The sequence below is a fragment of the Odocoileus virginianus genome, chromosome 17 (assembly GCF_023699985.2).
Source record: "Odocoileus virginianus isolate 20LAN1187 ecotype Illinois chromosome 17, Ovbor_1.2, whole genome shotgun sequence".
Taxonomy (NCBI): Eukaryota; Metazoa; Chordata; class Mammalia; order Artiodactyla; family Cervidae; genus Odocoileus; species Odocoileus virginianus.
Genome location: NC_069690.1, coordinates 51,208,718 through 51,227,137, shown reverse-complemented (window position 1 = coordinate 51,227,137; position 18,420 = coordinate 51,208,718). Strand labels below are relative to the sequence as shown.

Here is an 18,420-nt window from a genome sequence, read left to right as displayed (position 1 = left end):
CCCAGCATCAGGGACTTTTCAAATGAGTCAGTTCTTCGCATCACATGGCCAAAGTATTGGAGTTTCAGCTTCAGCATCAGTCCTTCCAATGAATACCCAGGACTGATTTCCTTTAAGATGGACTGGTTGGATCTCCTTACAGTCCAAGGGACTCTCAAGAGTCTTCTCCAACACCACAGTTGAAAAGCATTAATTCTTCAGCACTCAGCTTTTTTTATAGTGCAACTCTCACATCCACACATGACTACTAGAAAAACCACAGCTTTGACTAGATGGACCTTTGTTTGGCAAAGTAATGTCTCTGCTGTCTAGGTTGGTCATAGCTTTTCTTCCAAATGAAAAGATGCTTGCTCCTTGGAAGAAAAGCTGTGACCCACCTCAGTCCCTCCCTAAATTTGCCCTCCACCCAATAACCACTGAAAGCATCACTTCATCATCTGCCACCACACATTCCATATCTATCCTCTGTACTCCTCCCCCGACACACCTCCCTACACCCCCCAGCAGGGGCTGGCGGGCAGCCCTGGAAGCTGCAGTGTGTCCCATCCCTGCTACGAGGGGCTGCACCAGCAGAGGGCACCCTGCACCCAGCACTGAAGTCTGTTCCATCCGGAGCCCAGCACTGGGGGACGCCACAGGGCCCGGCCTGGCCAGAAAGACAGCATTGAAGAATCAGAGGGAGAAACTGGAGGCAGCGGAAGGCAGGCTGCAGGCCCTGGGGGCACGGGCATACCTGTGCACGCCTGGACAGGCCTGGGTACAAGCACAGACACCCACGAGACGAGCCCATTTTGCAAAACATGTTTAATCAGAATAAATAAGGGTGCCGGGGAGGGTTCACAGGGGGTGCTCCAGCCTCAGGCAGGCTGCAGAGTCCTGCCCCCTGACCCCCATCCCCAATCGTGTCCCAGCTGGGTCGTTTCCAGGCGGCATCTGCCTGCAGGGCCGCAGGAACCAGACTGCCAGCCCCGCGCTGTCCTACTGGGCATCCCAGTCTGTGAACAGGGCTGGGGGTGTCACGGCCTCCTCGGTTCTACCAGCCCTGCCAGAAAGGGAAGTCAGCGAGGGCCCCTGGCCTTGGGCAATGCGCACCAGTCACCCCCTCCCAGGCCACAGGACACCCAGCAGCTTCCTCGGGAGCTGCTTCCAGACCCCTGGAGAGAAGGGGAAGGAGCGGGACGAGGCCAGGATTCACCACGGATGCCTGGCCGGGGGCACACACACGTGCTCTGTCGCTGACTCTTTGCGACCCCAGGGACTGCAGCCCGCCAGGCTCCTCATGTTCATGGGATTCTCCAGCCAAAGACACTGGAGTGGGCTGCCATGCCCTCCTCCTGGCTGGGGTGTGGGGAGGATGTCTTATTACATGGCTCATTCTGGGGTGGGGGGGACTCCTGCTGCCCGGGGTGGGGAGGGGGAGCCCCGAGGGCTTCCATCTGCAGACCTCAGCCAGCCCCCCTGAGGAAGGGGGTGTGTGCATCCCCGAGTGTGTCTGTCTGTCCAGGCATCAGGAAGATGTCTGAGTGCGTCTCCCATCCCCGGGCTTAAGCACAGGTAACAAGTGCAGGGTGAGATGTGCAGCCATGGGAGCAGGCTCTGCCCCCCCGACGCAGCAGCATCTGGGGGGCAGGATGTTCATTCCAAGGGGTGAAAGGGGTGGGGGCCTGAGGAGCTAGACCAACAGCTAGACCAACCCACTGACTCATCAAGACGGGGGACGCAGAGAGGAGGAGGAAAGGGGCATGAGAGACCCCAGCTCAACCCTGCCCCCTGCACACAGCTCACTTCCTCTTTTCCTTTCGCACCAAACTGAAGTTTTCCTCCTGTCCCAAATGCCCCACACATCTGAGGAGAAAAGGTGGGGGAAGGGGGCAGGGGAGTCCCAAGAAGTTAAGGGCCACCCAGGGAGGCCAGCGGCCACTCCCACCCCTGACCCCTGGGGCAAAGGGGGCTCTCTGTCTAGTCTCTGCTCCCCCACCGTGCACACTCCCCTCCCAGGCCCCTCACCTGCTCCTCTCCTTCTTCTCGTAGACACGCTGAAGCTTGTTGATCAAGAAGATCTTGTCCTCCCCCTCCTAGAAATGCCAGAACACAGCAGCTGTGCAGTGCATGTCCGACCAGAAGTGGCTGGCTCCAGTTTGCACTCGGGAGGGGCTCTCAAAGATTTGACACCATGAGCACGAAAAGTTTAAAGAAAGGAGACAGAGGTACCAAGCAAGAACGAGGGAAAACCAAGAGCCCTACAGTGGGGACAAATATACACCTAAGCTTCCTAGCAGCCAAGGTGAAAAGGGAAATGTGCTGAGTCACATAGTGAGGGCTGCCAACTCAGCGTGACTCAATGTATAGCGGGTCCTGCTACTCAGTAAGTCTGCCCTGGGGAAATGACCTCCTCTCTGACCTCAGTCACTGTGTGCCTCTGTCATGGGGTTTGTATGGGTTTTCTATCGTTGCCGAATTGGTTACAGAAACTTAGTGGCTTAAAGCAACACAAATTCAACACCTTTCAGTTCTAGAGATCAGAAGTCTACACTAGGGCTTCCTTGGTGGCTCAGTGGTAAAGAATACGCCTGCCAATGCAGGAGACACAAGTTCAATCCCTGGTCAGGGAAGACCTCACATGTCACAGAGCATCTAAGCCTGAGCACCACAACTATCGAGCCTGCACTCCAGAGCCCAAGAACTGCAACTTCTGAATCCATGCGCCACAACTATTGAAGTGCGAGCACCCTAGAGCCCGTGCTCCACAAGAGAAGCTGCCGCGATGAGACGCCCGCGCGCTACAACCAGAGAAAAGCCCAGGCAGCGACGAAGACCCAGCACAGCCAGAAATAAAGAAACAAAATTTTTTTAAAAGTCTACAGTGGTCTCGCTGGGCTAAAATCAAGGAGAGAGGAGGGCTGGTTCCTTCTGGAGCCTCTGGGGAGAATCTGTCCTCTCCTTCTTCAGCTTGAGTCTGCCCACATCCCTGGGCTCACAGCCTCCTTCCATGGGCAGAGCCAGCAGCATCCAGTCAAGTCCTCACACCCTCTTCTCTGACACTAACTCTCCCACTGCCTTTTCTAAGGGCTTTATCACGACATCATGCCCACCCAAATGATCCAGGACAACCTTCCCCACCTCCAGATCAGCTGATTAGCAACTGTAATTCCATCTGCAATCCTGATCCCACCCCCAACTCCAATGCCAGGTGATGTGGCTTATTCACAGCTTCTGGGATTACGACAAGGACATCTTTGGGGCATGGATCAGTCAATACTTTGGCCACCTGATGCGAAGAGCCAACTCATTGGAAAAGACCCTGATGATGGGCAAGATTGAGGGCAGAAGGAGAAGGGGGCGACAGAGGATGAGATGGTTGGATGGCATCACTGACTCAACAGACATGAGTTTAAGCAAACTCTGGGAGATGGTGAAGGACAGGAAAGCTTTGCAAGCTGCAGTCCATGGAGTCGCAAAGAGTTGGATGTGACTTAGTGACTGAACAACAACAAATTGACCAACCCAGGGCTCTTTAAACAAATGACTGTGAAAAGTGCATAAAAGTTTAAGTCGAGGACCCGGTTAAACACCCAGCAGACTTCATGGCCCATCAAACTTCGGGGTCAGACTGGGTTTCTTATAGGGAGCTTTCACAAAGAGAAAACAGCAATTGTGTTCGAATGTGTCCTGGGCGCCAGGGACCCTGGCTCACCCAGGAAGACACTGAGACAGACACACCTCCAAGGTGGGCCCTCCCCGTTTTCTCTCCATTGAGTTGGTGGGAACAGAGGGCTGTGAGCCTGAGTAAGCCACCCTGCTCAGGCCAGGATAAGATGCTCGAGTGCTGGCGGAGCTCAGACCAGCAGCCCCAGACTCAGAACCGGGCCCGGGCTCGGCCTTGGCAGGAGATGCTGCCAACCACGAGGGCCGCCTGGGAAACTGTCCTTCAGCTCTTAGAGGAACAGCAGGCAGAACGAGATGAACCAGGGGTTCCCCTCTCAACGCCCCGGTGCATCAGGCCAGCCCCACCCCGACCCTGGCCCTGTCAGGCACCTCAGGTCCCAAAGATCTACACAGCAGGGCACAAGCCAGTTGGGAAAAACCCATTTCCAACAGCTGGGGCCAGGCGACTCCCTCAGCCAAAATGCCCAGCCTGAGCCCTGCCTGCTGTTTGTGGAAGCATTGCATTACTTACAACCCAGCAGAAGTGGGAGCAGTCCCCAGGGGATCCTCCCACTTGGAAAGACCTGACTCTGAGCCCCTGCGACAACCAGTCAGCAGCAGGGTCACACGAGTGGCAGCCCAGCCCCGTCCTGCCTTGGCGGACCCCCGGCAGCGGACCCTCAGGTCATTTCTAATGCAGGGTGGCGGGGAGCCACCAGCCCTGATGTGACTGCCGGGGGGGACAGGCAGCAGCTGGCCCCAAGGTAGGCTCAAGCATTGAGTACACAAGAGAGAAATTGGAAAGGAAAGGGAGGACAGGAAAAAAAATCGCAGTGGGGAGAGTGATGTCAGGGTCCTGGGGGCAAGCTCGGGGCCCTGGGGACGAGGTCAGAGGCCACTGAGTATTCAGCGAGACCTGCTATCGCTGCCACGTGCTCCTGAGCAGCCAGCCCAGACCTGGGCAGGGTAAGGACCAGGCGAAAGGCCTCTGCTGTCCAGGGAAACGCCAGCCCGAGTGACCCTGAGTGCTGGGACAGTGACTTGCCCCAAAGGTGATGGGAGGTCCAGTAACTGAGCAGAGAGGAGAGAGGGACAGCCCCCGGGGCAGGGCTGGGCGACCTCTTGGGGACTGGGGTTGGTGGGGGTCGTCGGAGAAGCACCTCTGGAGCACTCATCCCAGCAGCGTCTTTGCAGATGGGCAGCCTGGCCGCCTCCCGTCTACAACTCTGATGAATACGAACTAATCATCTCAACTGATATAACTCGGTTAGCAAAGAACCCCTTTCCATAGCCCAGATCCGGGGGAGGTGGGAAGCCCGGAAGGGCCCTGGATGGGGGGCTCGGGGGGCACTCACGTTGCTGATTTGCTCCTTGAGGAGGCAGATGACCTTCCGCTGGCCCTTCACCACCTGGATGTTGAGGTAGATCACAGCCCTGCGGGAGACGGGCGGTCAGGCTGGGCCCCTCGCAGGAGCCCGGGGGAGGGAGAAGCCAGGGACCCCGGCCCGGGCAGGTGCCTCACTCACAGCAGCAGGGCCGACACCAGGTAGATGGGGAAGGTGTCTTCCACCAGGTAGCGGTGGACCCAGGGCAGCCAGGAGACGCGGGGGCCCGCCTTCTCCAGGTGGCGCACCCACACCTTCCCCGCCTCATACATGGTGTCCAGGGTCCGGAAGGGGCCGCAGATGCTCGAGGGCTTCACCCTGGGGGCAGAGAGTGGGCGGCGTGACCCCTGAACCCGGGCAAAGGGCCCCTCCGCACCACCCGAATGCAGCCCCACCGGGGGGCCCGCCCCACGCCCCCCACCCCAGAGGCCGGGCGCCCACTCACTGCCAGATGGCGTAGCAGAGGAACACCGCGGCGCCCAGGAACGAGGGAAAGCAGAGCAGGGAGACGAAGACGGTGCTCATGTGGGACGCCTTCCAGGGCCTGCGGGGCGCCTGGCAGTTGGCCATCAGGCTGGCCTGCGAACAGAGGCTGCGTTTGGCCCCCACCACCCCGCCGGCCACCACCCGCACTCCCAGGCCTGGTGGGGCCTCCCAGAGCGAACAGGGCTGAGGCCGGCCGTGGGCTGAGAGGGTGCTGCGCTTCCAGGGGGCCCTGAGCCAAGGCCTCAGGACAGCCCGACAGAGAGGCAGATGCGTGGAATCTAAGCCCGCAGGCTAGGGAGGGCCAGCGGGGCCACCTTCCCGTCTGCAGAGGGGAGACCAAGGGACATGGGGGGATGCTTGGCCAGCTCACTTGTAAGCAGGAGGGATGATACTAACAGCCACCTCCGTTGACTAGAGGTCTCCCGCGGGCCGGACACCCTGCCCTGTGATTTATAAACATCATCTCCAGCAGTGCCCCTAGGGCACCATCCATGGGGTTTTTCCGTTGTTTTATTGTCTAGTCACTAAAGCATGTCAGACTCTTTGTGACCCCACGGACTGTAGCCTGCCTCTGTCCAGCCTGCCTCTCTCCTCTGTCCATGGGATCTCCCAGGTAAGGATATTGGAGTGTGTTCCCGTTTCCCTCTCCAGGGGATCTTCCCAACCCAGGAATCGAACCCACATCTCCCGCTCAGCAGGTGGATTCTTTACCACTGAGTCACCTGGGAAGCCAGTATCCACTGTGAACAGATGAGGAAACATGGGGAGCAGAGGAAAGGAGGCGCTGGTTCTGAGCGCCTCTGAGACCCCTGGCTCAAAGCCCCGACCTGTACACACGGGCATCTGGCAATGACCACAGACCCTAACGGGATGCTGCCCAGCCTGCCAAAGGCAGAGGTCCAGGGCCGGGAATCAGCTGGGGCCTGTGCAACTGACCCAAGGGTGGCCCTGGGCTGCCAGCTGCCTACCACTCAAGCGGGAGGGCTCTGATGTCCCAGGGCTCCGTGGCTGCCGGCCCAGTGGCCACCCTGGCTGCACATGCTCCCCAGGCCCGCCGCCCCCTGCCCCCGGGGGGCACCTTTACCTTCTTGATGTAGAAAAGGAGCAGCAGTTTGACGATCTGCATGGCGGGCAGGAGCGGGGAGAAGAGGACCCCCAGCCTGGGGAGGGCGTGGAGAGGGGGGCTGCAGTCCAGGGGCTGGGGACCTGACCCCCAAGCTGTGTCCGAGGCCCAGAGCTACCCCCCCGGGCCTGGCTCGGGGTCAGACCTCAAGGAAAGCCCAGCAAGTGGAGCAGAGCCTGGGTCCACTGGGGGCTACGGGGTCAGGTCACTCCAGAATCCCAGGACTGGGCCTCGCCAGGCCCCGAGGGGGAAGGGGTCAGCCTCCCTGGGGGCTGGGCAGTGGGATACAGGAGGGAGATGCTCACCAGGTGAGGGTCTGCCCATAAATCAGCTCCAGAACGTTTCCTGCAATGTCAAACTCAGGCTTCCCCTTCCTCTTAAGCTGCTTCTCGGAGAAAAGCCTGGGGTAGAAGAGCCCCGGGGTCACATAGGAGGACCAATCCCCAAGACCAGCCCAAGGGACCCTGGGACCCACCCAGACCCGCATAGCAAACTGAGCCAGCCCACCCCTCCCAGCCAGCGATGTCAAGGGGAGACGGTGGACCGGGGTCCCACACGGAGGGGTCTGTGCTGCAGCTGACCTAGTCTCTGTCCGTTTTCTAAGCACTGGGTGCGATACACCCCAGTGCAAACATCCACATTGGCATCAAAGGTGTTACTGCTTTTTAAAACTCTTATTCCCTGGTGGCGCAGATGGTAAAGAATTTGCCTGCAATGCAGGAGACCTGGGTTCAATCCCTGGGTCAAGAAGTTCCCCTGGAGAAGGGACTAGCAACCCACTTCAGTATTCTTGCCTGGAAAATTCCATGGACAGAGAAGCCTGGCAGGCTTCAGTCCATGGGGTTGCAAAGAGTCGGACACGACTGAGCAACTTTCACTCCCTCCCTGGTGAAAGTGAAGTGAAAGTCACTCAGTCGTGTCTGACTCTTTGCAACCCCATGGACTATACAGTTCATGGAATTCTCCAGGCCAGAATACTGGAGTGGGTAGCCTTTCCCTTCTCCAGGGGAATCTTCCCAACCCAGAGATCAAACCTAGGTCTCCCGCATTGCAGGTAGATTCTTTACCAGCTGAGCCACAAAGGGAAGCACAAGAATACTGGAGTGGGTAGCCTATCCCTTCTCCAGCGGATCTTCCCGACTCAGGACTTAAACTGGCGTCTCCTGAATTGCAGGAGGATTCTTTCCCAGCTGAGTTATCAGAGATGGTATCCCTCTTGGTGGCTCAGGGGTAAAGACTCCGCCTGCCAATGAAGGAGACACGGGTTCGATTCCTGGTCCCGGAAGATCCCACATGCCATGAGGCAACTAAACCTGCAAGCCACAACTACTGAGCCTGTGCCCTAGGGCCCAGGAGCCACGACTACTGAACCCACGTGCCACAATCACTGAAGTCCCACGCCCCAGAGCCCGTGTTCCACAGAAAAAGAAGCCGCCACAGCAAGAAGACTGCACACAGCAACGAAGACCCGGCACGGCCAAGAAAAAAAATTTTCTTTTTTAAAATATTATCATTATTATTATTATTGAGGCCTCCCTGGTGGTCCAGTAGTTAAGACCCCACGCTGCCACTGCAGGGGGCAGGGGTTCAATCCCTGGTCGGGGATGTTGTGCATGCCACGAGGTGCGGCCAAAAATAAAAATACATCTTGCAAAAACTTTAAGTAAAAATCTTACTATTTTTAAATTCCAATGTCCTCAAAGAAAACACAAAAAAGGAGGAAATGACACCTGCCATGCTAGCACCCGCAGCCAGGACAGCTGAACACGTTCTTCCACTTTCTGTGCTTCCTCCCGACCCTTTTTTCCCTTGACAGATTAGACCACATGCATCATTTTGAAACCTGTTTTCCTTTCCGATCTAAAAATATGCTACATCCTGTTTACTAAGGGTTTTTCTCAGTTTAACAACATTTTACAGAAGAGCTGTCATGGGTGGAAATGTATGGTCTCAAGCTGGGGACAGGTCCTGATTTTCAGAGGCCTGAGGATTGCCCCGGTGACCCCCACCTCCACCACACACGCAGTGGAGGACGCTAGGAGCCCTTCTGCAGGGGACACCCAGGTGCGGGGACCCAGCCCGCAGGCCTCACCTCCACACCAGCTCCCCTAGAAGCGTGTCCAGCAGCGTGAAGATGAAGTCCATCACCATGAGCCGGTACAGCTCCTGGCCCACGAAGTTCTCCCAGCACTGAAACAGAGGCGGCCTCAGCCCCCACCCTCCCCTGCCACCCAGGGCCCCCCAGGACGCTTGCAGACAGAGCCAGGGAAGGTCAGATGAGGACTGGCTGCTGTGAGGGGCCGGGAGAACCCCAGGCCCCCATCAGCGCCGCCCCGCCCGCCCTCACCTGGTCCTTCAGGGTGCCCACCCTGCGGCCCAGCCAGTGGTAGCAAAGAATCCCCAGGGTGACCATCTTGAGGATGAGGTTCCTGCAGAAAAGGATGGGTGCGCGGGCTGAGGGCAGGGTGTCTGGGAGACAGGGGAGACAGGGGTCCCACCCCAGAAAGCCCGCACCTGGCCCGCCTGGCCGCGCACCTGCAGATGGCCACGTACACCTCCAGCACCGGGGAGTCGTGCCGCTCCAGGGTGGCCAGGATACGGAACAGGTACGGGGCCCCCAGGTTGAGGAGGCAAACCACCAGAGGCAGCAGCAGCAGGACCGCCTCCCGCTCAGCGGACACTGGGCTCTGCTGGAACAGGCGGAGGGGCCCCAAGGACAGGGTCAGGTCCACTGCCGGGCCTGAGGCTTGGGGGGGAAGGGGCCGCAGGAAGGGGCCCCAGGGGGTCGAAGCAGGTGGAGCGGGCAGGCACACCTCCCCCACCCAGCCCCGTGTTCAAACCGCACAGGAAGGGGGGCGGGAGGCAGAGAAGCGAGGATGGAACACAGGTGTCGGAAAAAAAAGTGAAAAGAGAAGCCAGAAGACAAGAAAACAAAGGGACATTATAATAGCGTCAGACAGAACAAGAATGAAAACAAGGCCCAGGAGGAAAGTGGCCTCCCCGGGGCAGAGGGTGTGGGAGGAAAGGGGTCCCGTCTAGTAAAGCGGGAGGCCTGGGCCTCCTCGGGGGGCCGCCCACGGCCTCTCCACACCTCGATCATGCGCTCCGAGAAGGTGTAGACGGCCAGGGTGCAGCCCAGCGTGGTGCCCAGGCAAAGCAGCCACACGATCCCCAGCACAGCCGCCCGCCGCAGCCGCCCGCACGCGCTCTGGGGGCGCTGGCGCAACTGCCCTTCAGCCAGCAGCTCCTGCAGGCGACAGCGAGCCCATCACCCAGGGCGCAGACACGCAGGGGCCCACAGACGCACGCACCACACCCCAGGGGGGCTCGGAGCGGCGGGGGGCAGGGCTCACCTCCTGCCCGCCCCCAGAACCACAGCCTGTGGCTCCCCGTCTGAGGCCCCGTCTCCAGGGACGTGGCCTGCCCTGCACCTGCCTCCTGAGCCGTGCTGCCTGCAGCTGTTCCCTCGCCGACTAGGAGCCACGGGACGCTCCCCGAGGGCCCAACAGCTGGGTCAAAACTGTGAGCGCCCCTGATTCGGATCCCGCAACAGGGAACCCCTGACAGGCAGAGAGCCTTCCAGGAGGCCCAGCTCAGCCACCTTCTGGCCGGAGGACCATGGGCAAGGGACTGAGACCTCACTGTTCTCACTGATACCCCAGGGCGACCGTGGGGGCTGGGAGTGCAGCTGGCATCGTGGAGGCCTCTTCCTGCCAGGGCCGGAGGACACGGGGCCTTCGAGAAGAGGAAGTCCTTCTCGAAGACCCACTTCAGGGCCCCCACTGGTATTCCCCTGGACACGGGGGTGGCGGACCGCGGCGAGCCCCAGCTCACCTTCAACTGGGTTCGGATGTTGTCGTGCTGGAGGCGGGTGGCCCATCTCTGGGTCACTTTGTAGTCCCAGGAACAGAAAACGGTGATGGCGTGGACCCCCGAGGCGCTGCCCACCCGGTAGCTCTCCCCGAAAGAGCGGGACATGCTGGGAGAAGCAGAGCCAGGCAGGGGGTGAGATGGGGCAGAAGGCGAAGAGACCGGGGAGAAACAGATCTGACAAAGTGCACCGGCCTCTCAGAGGGGGGCCCCCACCCCCTGCCCAGCACTGATGGGCCTCCGGCCACTCTCCCTGCCCCACCTCTAGCCTGGAGCTCTCAGCCTCCTGGGGTGGACCACTGGCCAACGTAGGTCAGCCCTGTCCAGCAGGATGCCCCGCAGCCACAAAGGGCTAGAAATGGGGTCAGCTCCACTCCCCACCACCATGGCCGGGTGCCTCCCACCCGGACGTGGCTATAAAGGCTATAGGACCTTTGCGCTGCCTCTCCCGATAACCAGAACACCTTCCCCTGCCTTTCTCTAGCCACCCTTATTTAACCTCCCTCTGTGGGACAAGGGCCCCCCGGGGAAGCCGGTCTGACTTCCTCTCCCATGCTCCATAACAGCTGAGCAACGTAACAGGTTCCAGCCTCTTCACTGGCCTGTCTTAAGGAAGCATCTCAAGGAAATGCACCAAGCTCATTTATCTTCCTGCCCTGAGCAGAGTGCAGCATGTGTGTGGAGTGGATGGGTGTGTGGATGAGAGTGTGGACGGAAGAAAGGATCTATGGAGGCATAGTTGATAGATAGATGGATGGATAGAGTGATGACAGATGGATTGTTCAGTCACTCAGCTGTGTCCGATTTTGTGATCCCATGGTGGACTGCAACAAGCCAGGCTTCCCAGTCCTTCACTACCTCCTGGAGCTTGCTCAAACTCATGTCCCTTGAGTCGATGATACCATCCAACCATCTCATCCTCTGTCGCCCCCTTCTCCTTTTGCCTTCAATCTTTGGATGGATGGGTGGATGGGAAAATGGATGGGTGGGTAACTAGATGGATGACTGTATGGGTAGCTAGATGGATGAAGAGATGATAAATGGATGGGTAGCCAGATGGATTAATGGATGGACAGATTAATGGATGAATGAAGGGATGGGGTGATGCTGGTAGACAGATGGATGAATGGATGGACAGACGGATGCATGGGTGGGTCAATGATGCTCAGAGCCAGGGTCACACAGCAGAGAGCTATTACCTGTACACCAGAGTGATGCAGGTGATAAATAAAGCTGCCCCCAGGGTGAAGAGGTAGGCCAGGGGCATGTTGTAGGGCAGGCTGCCCGCCTCGGGAGGGCACTGGCTGCCATTCGGTGGGGAGGCACACGGCTGGTTCAACGTGGCGTTACTGTAGTAGCCATAGTACATAACGCTGTGGGTGAAGTGGCCCTGTAGAGAGAGCGCCCGGCAGGGTCAGGGGCTCTCCCCTCCTGGCAGCTGACCCACCCTCAGGCTTGCAGGGCACCCAGGGGGCAGGGCGAGGAGAAAGGCAGAAGGGGGAGGGCCAGAGAGCAGGGCGGTGAGGGGAAGACGGAGGTGAGCGGAGGACCGCAGCCACCCTGGGGCTTCCAGGGCCCCAAGGAAGGCGAGGGGGCCAGAGTCACAGCAGGGGATGGGGTGGGGGGCAACGAGAGGGTGTCCCTGCTCGCTGCCCCCCGCCGCCAAGCCTCACCCCACCGGTGAGGAGCTCCAGGCCCGTGAAGGCGGGCACAGGGCCCCCGGGCGCGGGCGGGAAGGCGGCCTGCACGCCCACAATGAAGGCCAGCAGCGGCAGCAGCAGAAGGGCATTGAAGGCCAGCAGAGTCTTGAGGAAGAGGAAGTAGGAGAGGACGCTGGAGCCGAACCGGCCCCCGATCCGCTTCAGGGCGTAGCGCCAGGGCATCAGGGCCTGCAGTCCTGAGAGCAGCGCCAGCCCCAGGTTGTGCGAGGCCTGTGGGGACAGCGGCAGGACGGCTCTCAGGCGGGGCCGGGAAGGGGAGCCAGCCCCTAGCAAGACCCCAGTCCAGGGCCTGGAGCGCAGGGGCGCTGTGAGGGGAGGAGGGGGGTCAATCCCGGCCCGGAGCCAGGTTGGAGGCGAGATGACCCCACGGGCATCACTCGGAGGGAGAAAGGGGCCTCCCATCGCCCCCACCCCACCCCAAGCCCCCTCCCTCCCTTCCTCCCAGGGGCCCAGATGCGCCTACCAGGACACAGCTGTCGCGGAGCTGGTCGCAGCAGGAGAGGAGTCCATGGCGCCGCTGGGCCCTCTGCTTGCCCCTCAGGGGCCGGCTCTCCTCCCTGGGGGCAGAGGCAGCATCCGGGGTCAGTCCAGTCCCTCCCCACCGGGGACCGCCGTCCACTGCAGGCCCAGGAGCCGACTCACCTCCCAACCCGCCCAGCCAAGGAGGGGCGTCTGGGGGCCGCCCGAGGCAGAGGGGCACTGACCGCAGGCAGCGTTTCTCGGCCAGGCTCAGGGGCATCCCCCGGAGCATGTGGTCCCGCTGGGCCGCCGTCAGGCCCTGGAGCTCCTTCACCAGGAGGCCCCGCTTCTCTGCAGGGGGAAGGGGGCAAGCTGAGGTTCCCGCGGCACCCTGCCCTCCCTCCCGCTGTGAGGCCGCCCCCTGACACCCAGGCCTCTGCCACCTGGCCAGGCCCAGATGCTCTCTCGCTGCCTGCCTGGCCCACATGCCCACTGGCCGTGACCCTCTCTCACCTCCACCCCTGGGAGCCCAGGACACAAGTTCACAGCATCTTCCTAGGCCCAGCCCAGTGCCCCGTCCTCCTTGACCCAAACTCCCCTCCTGGGGCCCCTCAAGCATCTTGCTCTGATCCCCCCACGCACCGGAGCCCCGTATGCTCCCCCAACTCAGCAGCAATGGGGTCCCAGCACCCCCATCCCCCCACCACTCCCCACTGTGCTAAGCCCCACTGGGGTCAGTAGGGGAAGGCGGGGTCTGGAGATCTGCCCACCACTGGTCCTCTCTCCTTTCATCCTCACACTCACCCTGAAAAAGGGGTACTATTTTAACTTCTCTTTCCAGATAAGAAATGACCAGAAAGCAGACACCTGGCCTGGTTTGCACAATAAAACTGGAATGTTCACCCTGACCCCAGAGCTCACATCACCCTGCACTGCTCCGTCACCCACCAGCTGGGGACCTTGGGTAAACAGGGAGGGGAAACACAGGAGGGCCCCAGGAAGTGCCCAAGGCCCTGGGCGCTGCTGCTAGAGATCACTTGGTTGAAGACTGACCTGTGCACTGGGCCCTGCTCCTTCCTACAGCTATTCTCTCTTGTTCCCCAACTCCTCCACACCAGCCTCCTAGATGCTCAGGGAAGCCAGGAGGCTCCCACCCCAGGGCCTTTGCACATGCCCCCATCAGTTTAGTGTCACTTCCTCCAGGAAGCCTCCCTGGATTCCTCTAGGCTAGATGGGTTCTGCAACGCTCTCCTGCCGTGCACCTTTCCTCAGCTGCCCTTATCTGAGCTTTGTTGTTGTTCAGTCACCGGGTTGCGTCCAACTTTTTGTGACCCCGTGGACTGCAGCACACCAGGCCTCCCTGTCCCTCACCATCTCCCAAAGTGTGCCCATGTTCATGTCCATCGCATCAGCTACACCACCCAGCCATCTCATCTCATCTTAATCTGAGCTTTAACCATCGCTAATCCGTTTATTTGGTGCCTGTTTCACCAGACGTTAAACTGCACGAGAACTCAATGGGTGTGCTCACCACCATTACATCCCAAAGCCAATACCAGCGTCTGTGACACTACAAATGCTCGACAGACATTGGAGAGCACCTGGCTGCAGTCAAACACTGTGCAGCCGGACAGGCCCACGCGTCTCTGTCCCAGCGGCTGGGACACCAAGACCCTCCTGCCCTCCTGCCAAGGGACCTCACTCCAGGGGACCCTCAGACAGCCCGCTGCACCCCAGACCCCCAACCCGCCAGCAGATGTCCTCCCCAGTGAGGCCCCGCCCCCCCCCCCCCCCCCACTCACCCTCCTCCTCCAGGACCGCAGAGTCCAGCTCCAGGTCGTACAGGCGGAGGCTGGGCCGGGCTGATCGGCCCATGTCCCTGAGCTGTGGCCGGCCGGCCCTGCGACGCAGCTTCATCGTGCGGCTGTAGTACTGGGAGATGATGGCGCCACGGCTCCGGCCTGCGGAGGCCACAGGTCAGCGGAGGGATGCGCTCCCCTCACGAGGAGGCAGGGACCACCCCCCGCACACACACTGCTTCCCAGGACCCAGGAAAGTCCCTTCATAAGAGACCTCAAGCTCCACCAGTTCCCATGAGCCTATTTTTATCCCCATGATGACTCTGGAGTCATTTTTTTAGAACCCAGCGAGGCTGCCTGGGGCCGGACTGGGCCTCCAGGCAGCAGACAGGGTGGAGTGGGAGCCGAAGCGGCCCAGCTCTGGGATCTGTAGATCTTTAGCCGGAAACCCCAGCCCGGCCCAGGGTCCGAAGGGAGAGGGTATAGCTCACCGATGGTGCGACTGGGCATGCTGGCCAAGATGCGGAGCGTGGCCATGCTGTAGACAGGGGCACCCTCAGGCCCTGGCAGGTTCTCGTGGTCGCTGCCTGCCCAGCAAAGTTAAGACTTGTCCAGAGGTTCTACAGATCCTGCTGGCCGGAGATCTCCCCCGCCCAGACCCCTCCCCAGGCTACTAGGAGGGACTTCCTGACAGGGTGAGAGGCTCAGTGCCCTGGCCAGGCGGGCTCACCTGAGGCCCCCAGGGCGCCAGTCTCCGGCTGTCTCTGCTGCAGCTCCAGCCCCTCCTGGGCCACCCAGCGGCTCTGCTCCTGGATGAGCTGGTGGAAGGAGTCATGCACTTCGCTCTCATCATAGGGGCTGGGCTCTTGGCTGCTGGGTCCAGAACAGGGGATGTGGCGGGGAGGTCAGGCCGCTGCTGACCCAGTCCTCGCCCCTTCCAAAGGGCTGAGGTCCAGCCCATCTCTCCCTGGGGGTGACACATCCCGGCCCCCAGCCCCATCCCAGAGCACTTACCCCTCTGGGTCCTCTGGGGTCTCGAGGACATTGAGGACAAAGGCCGGCGACTGGGACATGTCTGCAGCCCACTGCCAGCCAGTCCACAGACCTAACGCAGTTCAGAGCCTGGACACGGCCTCCAGAACCTCCCACTGCCCATCTGATGAGACAGGAAGCATTGCAGCAAAGTGAGCCTGGCACTCAGCCCCTACACCCGCTCCCTGGGGGCCGTGGGAGGGGCCTCTCTCGCCCTGGGCTGCCTGAGCCCCCACCCTGCCCCCATCCACAGACAAACACGAAACACACGGTCCAGTGTTTGTTAGTCATTCAGTCATGTCCCACTCTTTGTGACCCCCGTGGACCGTAGCCCACCAGGCTCCTCTGTCCATGGAATTCTCCAGGCAAGAATACTGGGGTAGGTGGCCATTTCCTTCTCCAGGGGACCTTCCCAACCCAGGGATCAAATCCAGGTCTCCCACACTGCAGGCGGATTCTTTGCCATCTGAGCGACCAGACAAGCCCAAAGAATACTGGGGTGGGTTACCATACCCTCCTCCAGAGGATCTTCCCAACCCAGGGAGTGAACCTGCGTCTCTCAGGCCTCCTGCATTGGCAGGCGGGTTCTTTACCACTAGCGCCACCTGAGAAGCACCAGCGAGTGACCTGAGATAAACCGCAGGCCTGAATGGACTGACAGGGAGACCCCTCCGCCACCGGAGGGGAGGAGGGAGGTCAGGGAGGAAGGAAAGGAGGGGAGTCTGGGCAGTTCCCCACCGGTTTCCTCCGTGGCGCCATTCCTGCAAGAGGACGGGCGGGCGGGGACCTGTGGATACGGTTCTCCATCCTAAGGCTCTGACCCGGGGAGCCCCCCTCTTGGGAGGGGGGGACCCCTCTTGGGGAGAAAGGTCAGGACAGCTGGAGCCTTTCCTGTGCCCACCTGTGACCCCTCAGCACTTCCTCCCACCGGAAATCTCACAGGAGCCAGCCGCCTGGGCGCGCGGCCCTCACCCCTCACCGGCGCCAGACAGAAGAGCAGACAGCACGGCCTCAGCTGCACCCCACCCTGCGTCCCCCTCCACGGCGGTCACTCGGTGCCAAGCTGGGCCCGTCAAGGTCAACAGCCCTCCTGAGAGTTCCTTACATTCCATCACCTCGGGGCAGGCCTGGACAGCTGGCTGGGGAGGGGGCTGGGCCTTAAACAGGCAGCCTTTGTCCCGGCTCTGCCGTCACCCAGGACAACAGAACCAGGGTGGCCTTGGCCAGGCTCTCCACCCCGTGGGAGTGGGGCGGAGGGGGCAGGGGGAGCGGGCTCCCAGCCACCAGCTGACGCCTGCAGGACTCTGCCCCAGCAAGGCTGGGCCCAGCCCTGGGTCTGCCCTGTCTCCCCCCACCCAGCACCTCTCCCTACCCTTATCTCCAGGGAACTCAGCACTTAGGAAAGCTGGCTCAGCTCAAGGGGCTTCCTCGGGCGAGGCTGGGATGTCCAGCCCACTAGGGCTGTGCCCAGACAGTGCCCCCGCTTGGGGGTGTCCAGTCTCAGAGCCCAGGCCCCACACAGTCCAAGCCCCCTCCGCTTTCCGCCCACAGGAGCACAGTATGAAGAAACCAACAAGAGGTCGGAGGTGGACTCTTGACTCTGTCTGAAAGGAAAAGTGGCTGGAGCTGGTGCTGAGGGTGTGCCCCCACAGTCTAGAGCAGGAATTCCTTCCAGGAAAGACAGACCTTCCCATGTTCTGAGCTACAGGCCTCTCCCACACACCCCTTCTCCAGGAGGGAGGAGCAGGGCGGGTGGGTGGTGCTCAGAGGCTGCGTGGGGGCTGGGGGTCACCTGGGCACTGGCATCTGGGCACTGCCTTGGACTGCTGCCTGGCTGGTACCCAGGGCCCTGGGGCCCTTGCCCAGCTGGGGACAAGTCGGGCAGGAGTTTCCGGGGCGCACCATTGCTGAGCCCTGAGCTGGGTAGGGAGGTGCAGAGCCGGGCCCAGTTTCCAGAAACTCCACCCCAGCCGGAAGCGAGTCCTCTGGGGGCAGCCACCATCAAGGCAGAGTGGCAGCCACACCTCTGAGCCCAGTGGCGGCAGCAGCTCTGAGAGCCCCAGGACCCCTCATCTGCCAGTCTCCCACCCCCTCACTTCCGACAAGCGGTGACGAGTGGTACCTACTGGAGCCTCTACCCCTTCCCTTCCGGAGAAACAAACACCACCGCCCTCCCCCTGAAGCACCTGCAGGGGTGGGGGAGGGGCGGGGGGAGGGGCGGGGTGCAGTGGGATCAGTCGGTCCCCCAGCGGGACCCTCCGGAGGGTCACACTCAGGGAGATCCAGAAGAACCCCGAGAGGGAACTCAGTGCCCAGTGGTCCCAGAGTCCCAAAGGAACTTGGAGGGGGTGGAGCTGGTGGCCTTAGGGAAACTGGATGGGGCTGGGAGGGGGCGGGACCACCCCCAAGCCCCGGAGCTACAGCCCTGCCGGACCAGGGTACCCCATCCTGGCCGCTTACCTGGGAGGCGCTGGAGAGCGGGGGCGGGCGGCCACTCACCTGTCCCCCGCCCCTTCCTAGCAAGAGCCGCCGGGAACTGCGTTCAGACTCCACCAACTGCGGGAGGGACCGAGACGTCAGAGGGAGCGAGTGGACGAGGACATCGGGGCGACCCGAGACCGAGGCAGGCCTGGCGGAGCCAGAGAGAGCTGCGCCGCCCCGCCCGGCCCACGTGGTGACCCGCCTCCGAAAAGTCACGTGACCTGGCGGCGGGGTTGGGGGGGGCGCCCCGCTTCTTCTTCTGCCCATCGAGCCCTCCGCGAACTGTGCCCTCTCCCCGCCAGCTTCCGACCCTTATCCTCACCCACCCTGAGGTCTGTGCAGGATGAAGGCGGCCGAGTATCTAGAAGCCTTCTAGTCTCTGGTTGAAGCCAATTTCTGAGGGACTCAGTTTCCCCAAG

The 18,420-nt window shown here is 61.1% G+C and overlaps 1 protein-coding gene across 9 annotated transcripts; it reads right to left on the bottom strand.

The window, feature by feature from the left end:
• Positions 1–786: 786 nt before the first annotated feature.
• On the bottom strand, positions 787–18,417 carry TMC6 (transmembrane channel like 6). 9 transcript variants are annotated; one of them, XM_070479884.1, is made up of 22 exons: positions 17,981–18,173; positions 15,503–15,644; positions 15,219–15,361; positions 14,980–15,075; positions 14,492–14,650; positions 12,935–13,040; positions 12,694–12,787; positions 12,183–12,440; positions 11,709–11,899; positions 10,474–10,618; positions 9,731–9,886; positions 9,175–9,329; positions 8,987–9,068; positions 8,732–8,829; positions 6,945–7,040; positions 6,601–6,676; positions 5,476–5,609; positions 5,172–5,348; positions 5,001–5,079; positions 2,008–2,075; positions 1,786–1,845; positions 787–1,042 (listed from the first exon to the last, which is right to left on the bottom strand). In XM_070479884.1, exons 2-22 carry the CDS (start codon positions 15,559–15,561, stop codon positions 979–981), a joined length of 2,496 nt encoding a protein of 831 aa, XP_070335985.1. In that variant the 5' UTR covers positions 15,562–15,644; positions 17,981–18,173; the 3' UTR covers positions 787–978. The 9 variants fall into 9 exon arrangements, with proteins under 9 accessions (XP_070335985.1, XP_070335986.1, XP_070335987.1 ...); XM_070479885.1 differs by having other exon boundaries at positions 9,175–9,326; positions 17,981–18,172; XM_070479886.1 differs by lacking the exon at positions 1,786–1,845 and having other exon boundaries at positions 17,981–18,170.
• Between the last annotated feature and the right edge of the window lie 3 nt (positions 18,418–18,420).

Bases quoted from the DNA above. Each gene is read 5' to 3' on its own strand.
- TMC6 (XM_070479881.1), bottom strand. From the start codon at position 15,561: ATGTCCCAGTCGCCGGCCTTTGTCCTCAATGTCCTCGAGACCCCAGAG. The intron at 12,441-12,693 runs GTAGGCGCATCT...CTGTCCCCACAG, and splicing joins TCCGCGACAGCTGTGTCCTG to GCCTCGCACAACCTGGGGCT. The intron at 9,069-9,174 runs GTGCGCGGCCAG...CCTTTTCTGCAG, and splicing joins GTGTACGTGGCCATCTGCAG to GAACCTCATCCTCAAGATGG.